The sequence below is a fragment of the Arachis ipaensis genome, chromosome B5 (assembly GCF_059453495.1).
Source record: "Arachis ipaensis isolate K30076 ecotype BB chromosome B5, ASM5945349v1, whole genome shotgun sequence".
NCBI classification, from domain to species: Eukaryota; Viridiplantae; Streptophyta; class Magnoliopsida; order Fabales; family Fabaceae; genus Arachis; species Arachis ipaensis.
Window position 1 is genome coordinate 156,282,179 of NC_142440.1, and position 5,058 is coordinate 156,287,236.

General features: G+C 28.6%; 1 protein-coding gene across 1 annotated transcript; it reads left to right on the forward strand.

Annotated features, from left to right (window-relative positions):
• The first annotated feature begins 2,580 nt into the window (after positions 1-2,580).
• LOC107644728 (Double Clp-N motif protein) lies at positions 2,581-5,058 on the forward strand. The gene is made up of 6 exons (XM_016348656.3): positions 2,581-2,988; positions 3,080-3,115; positions 3,376-3,485; positions 4,102-4,281; positions 4,510-4,637; positions 4,718-5,058. Exons 1-6 carry the CDS (start codon positions 2,774-2,776, stop codon positions 4,757-4,759), a joined length of 711 nt encoding a protein of 236 aa, XP_016204142.1. The 5' UTR covers positions 2,581-2,773; the 3' UTR covers positions 4,760-5,058.

A 5,058-nucleotide genomic window follows, 5' to 3' on the forward strand; every position in this document is an offset into this window, starting at 1 on the left:
ATTTTTTTTATGGTATTCTTATTATTTCTTGTTCATATAAATTCTATTTTTTTTTCTCTTTTATGCATTGTATTTATATCTTATACGAAATTTATTTTATTTTTTTATTTGATATAGTTTATATAAATTTTTTTCTCTTTTAAAATATATTTTGTCAATTTTTATATGTTACTTTAATTTAATAAGTAAATATTAACTTTATTATAAAATGAATTAATAAGATTTATTTAAATATCTAAAGTAAAATAATAGAATAATATTTAAAATTATTTTAATTGATGTCTCTTTTAGTAATTTTTTATCTAAAAGTGATTTTAAGTAGTATAATCCAAACAACATTTATTTTACTATAATCCATTTTGACACAAAGATTGCCAAACATAAATCACAAACTTACTTTTCATCAAAATCAAGTTTCCAAAATCAATTCTATGCAAACTCCCGTTTGCAAACTATAATCCAAACACACACATTGTAGGCTTGCAACTTCTCTTGAGGCTTTTTTTTTTTTTATTTTAAATTTATCATTCTTAAGTCACAAAAAAAAATTATTAGCAAATATATGGAATTATATATTATTCAAATAATAAGGTTTAAAATTTTAAAAATTTAAATTATATTTATTTAAATTTTAAATATTTTGGAGTAAAATATGTTATTATTAATAAAAATTTGAGAATATTATTTAAATAAATATATATAAATATACATATTAAAAATTTAAGAATAAAGTATTGTTTTTGTCCCCAACGTTTGGGGTAAGTCCTATTTGTGTTCCTAACGTTTAAATCGTCCTATTTCTATCCTTAACGTTTATAAAAGTGATTCAATGTTATCCTACTATCAAGAAGAGATTTTTAAAACTCAAACTAAAGCGCTCATGATGTGTAATTGATGGTAGGATAACATTAAATCACTTTTACAAACGTTAAGGATACAAATAGTACGATTTAAACGTTAGGGACACAAATAGGATTTATCCCAAACGTTGGGGACAAAAACGATACTTTACTCAAAATTTAAAATATTATTTGAATATATGTACTAAAATTTTGAATGAGTTACTTAAATTAAAAAAATAGAATTTAAAATAGAATATAATTCTATTTAATTCAAATTATATTACATTAAATTAAAATAGTTTGAAAAGTAAATTTAAATTAGCACTGTACAAATCAATCATTTGCATAAAATTAAATTAGATTGAAAAGTATAAATTAAATTAATATTATCTAAATCGTTTAAAATTATATCATTTTTACAATTTGAATAAATTTAAAATGTACTACAAAATATAGTCTTATTTCGTTGACAATACAAATGATAGATGTAAATATATTCCACTCACTCTAGGTTGATATATATAGTGAAACTAGTGTATAAACCATTGGACCCCTACCACGATTTTTTTTTCAAATGCTTCATCAACGTAAATCGGTTGCATTTTCGTATTCAAACTGCGGCTTGGTTTGGTAAAATTTTTTGAAGAGGTGCTTGTGCTTTTTAAAAGCTCAAGCTCTTCATTTTGTGTTTGGTAAATAAAAAAAAATCATGTGTTTGTGTTTGCAGCTTTTAAAAGATCGAGGTACTTTTGAAAGCACCTAAGATAAAACATTTTAAAGTTGGTTTGTGCTTTTCAAAATTTAAAAATCTAATATAACTTCATATATGTTAACTAATTTTTAAATTTAATGCTTGCATTTAAGTCTATTATAGTATTTTTAAATTTTAAAAGTTATTTCACCAAATGCAATTGTTGTTGCTTGTGATTATTAAAAGTAATTTTTAATTTGATTTACCAAACATAAATATTACAACTTTTAAAAAACTATCTTTTAAAAAGCTATCTTTTAAAAGTTAGCTTTTATAAGCTACTTTTAAAAAATAAAAGCTTTACCAAACTAAGCCTGCAAAAGTTGCATTTCTATAATTTTGAAAGCCAAATATTTTATTTTCATAAATTATCCACAGCTATTATACTGAAAAACTAATTTAAGAATTGAAAATTTCAAAGAATTACTTTCACCATATTGATTATTTTATTTTCAACTAAATTTTAACTTGTATATGAATAAATAATTTTTTAACAATTTTATTATTAGATTATTAAATTATAAACATATTATTATAAAATAAATTAATCTTCTTTTAAAACAACAAAAGAATCAATTGACCTCACAAAAATAATTATTAAAAACTTTTAAACAATAAAACTTTTTAAAAAATAGAGCATATCATATAAATTTTTTAAAAATTAATTTGAGTGTTTAATAGTAAAAGATTTATCCTAAAATGTAAAGTAAAAAAGTTAAAGCCAACAAACTATAATTTAAATACAAGTTAAATTAGGTTTACTTAATCTTTTAAATTTTTTAAATTTTGAATTTAAAAAATTGAAAATTAATTAATTATTAATATAAATTAATGTGATTTTGTTTAATTTTTGGTTGATAACCTTTTATTCCATATATTTTTTTTTAAATAATATAATAAATAATAATCTTTTTATTTGTATATAAAAATTTTGAATTCGAGTCTTTATTTAATTTAAAAAAAAAAAGGTCCAAGGATATTAAGAAGTGTTAGAAGTGAAGAGTGAAGAGGGAAGCCAACTTGGCGAACTTGCAATCTCAAAACTGTCTTCCCCAACCTGATTTCAGATTTCTAAACATGATATGAAATCCAAAGCCTCCTCCTTTTTCTTATTCTTAATTCATCTTCCAACCCCTTTTCGCTAATTCACATAATCTCTCTCTCTCTCTCTCTCTCTCCAATGGCTTCCATTCCCACCCTTTCCTCTTCTTGTATACCTTCAATCTCTCCTAATAATGTTTCAAACCCCACCACCAACAACAATAATCTACACTTCACATCTCTCTTCGGAACCAGAATCACCATTCATCGCCTCTCTCCAATCCCTCCATTCCCCTCGGTGAGTTGCAGCACCCGTGCCACCACTGCAACGGTGTCCTTTAGTCTTCCCACCACGTAATTCTTCTCAAACTCAATTTGGGTTTCTTTAATTTTCCTCAAATTCGCTTAAAGTTGATCACTTTTTCCCCCTTTTTTTTGTGTGCAGGAAACCCAAGGCGGATACAATTGACAAAATCCCACAGTGAGTTCATTGTTATTGTCTTTTATCACCAGTTTTAATTCAATGGATTTGAGTTTCCTTGCAATTTAGCTTAATCGTTTGGTTTTCTGTTATTTCTGTTATCATCATCAATTTGTTGTTGCCAGCTGCATAATTTAGCTAGTTTCTTCAGCTGAAGTAGTTTGTTAGTGTGTCACTACTTAGGAGCTTATACACATTATTGTATATACTTTCAGATTGTTTTTCTGAGGGCCTGTTTTGTTTGGTTTGGATTGATTTAGGTGGTCTGCGAGGTCTATAAAGTCTTTTGCTATGGCAGAATTGGAAGCCAGGAAGCTGAAGTATCCCAACACAGGAACCGAAGCGCTTCTCATGGGGATTTTGGTAGAAGGTTTGTTGTAATTGGATGCCTTTTGAAATTTCAGTAATATATAGCGATACCATGCTTGATTTGTGTTTTGCCATGAAGGCTGTGATTCATCCACTGGACTTGTGCAGTATCCATTGATTGAATGCATAATTGTGTCTTATAAATTTCAGTTGTAGCTTGCTTAATGCTACTGGCAGTGAACTTATCCGATTGCATTACCGTTTGCTTCATATGTTTCCTTTTTAGGAATTACTTGTATCGAAGTTATGTCTTAAGGTATTGGTTATTTTGTGCAAGAACCAAGTGCGAGGATGTTAGAATGATGTAGAGTTTTGTTGCAGTGTTTGAAACAAGAGCAATATGATATTCTTTGAATAAATAGAAATGCAATGGTAAAGTTTCATGGTTGTAGATCGTGGGAAGGTCAGGTCAGAAATTGGATTGGATACTAAATGAAATTTGATTTCCAACTTCAGTCTTAAACAGCAATCCTGAAGTGTGTGCTGTCTTAGCTCTGATCAGAAAGCAATGCCCTTCCATCTTGATTTCAAGTTGAATGAATCCATTTTCTAAATTTATAGCTGTGTGCCTTTCTTCTACTCATAAGCGCTACATAATTTTTTTTGTATTCTTTTAGGAACAAGTAAAGCTGCAAAATTCTTGAGAGCCAATGGAGTTTCTCTTTTCAAAGTACGGGAAGAAACAGTAGAGCTACTTGGGAAATCTGACCTGTATTTCTTTAGCCCTGAGCATCCTCCATTGACCGAACCAGCTCAGAAAGCCCTTGACTGGGCTGTGGATGAGAAATTGAAGTCAGGTATTATGGTTTCTGCCTATCAGTTCCATGCCAAAATTTGTTCAATAAATGAGTTAGACTTTGCACGAAATTTAAATGAAATATATTTTGGAAAGAAACTTTGAGTTGTCTTGTGCCCCATCTGAAAACGATTTTAAATGGTGATCTTGATCTTGCTTCCCTCATTATACCTTATTTACTTTTTGATGATCTCTTTTGTCACTGCTAAAGTTATGACATAAAATGTAGGTGATGGAGGCGAAATAACCGTGACTCATTTACTTCTTGGAGTTTGGGCCCAAGAAGGATCAGCAGGTCGCCAGATCTTGTCCACTTTAGGTTTCAATGATGAAAAAGCCAAAGAACTTGCCAAAGAAGTAAGCCTCAAGTTCTGTTGTTTTGGCTCCGCGGGATCCTCAGTATCGAATTAAACTAGATGGTTTTTCGTTTCTTGCAGATTAATGAAGATGTCGATTTGAGCTTTAAGAAGCAAGCTTGAGAAATTCCTTGAAAGTAGATTGATACCTTTTGATCCCTGGCATTGCAAGTTCCTTGAGAAAATTGACTGTACTCTCCCTTGTTACAAGTTCCTGCATTGATGTACTTGACATGTATGTCAAATACTGTTGTACACTAATTGGAGATGATGCTTTTTCTCATTCTTTTTTGTTTCAAGTTTTGAGGAGGTCAAAATTTTAAGTAGCTTTTTATGGCTTAATCTTAGTCTCACTGCTTTACGTTTCCTTGTAAGTTGTAACAACTTTTTGAATTTTAGTTCTATTTATACCTTTTTCCTTA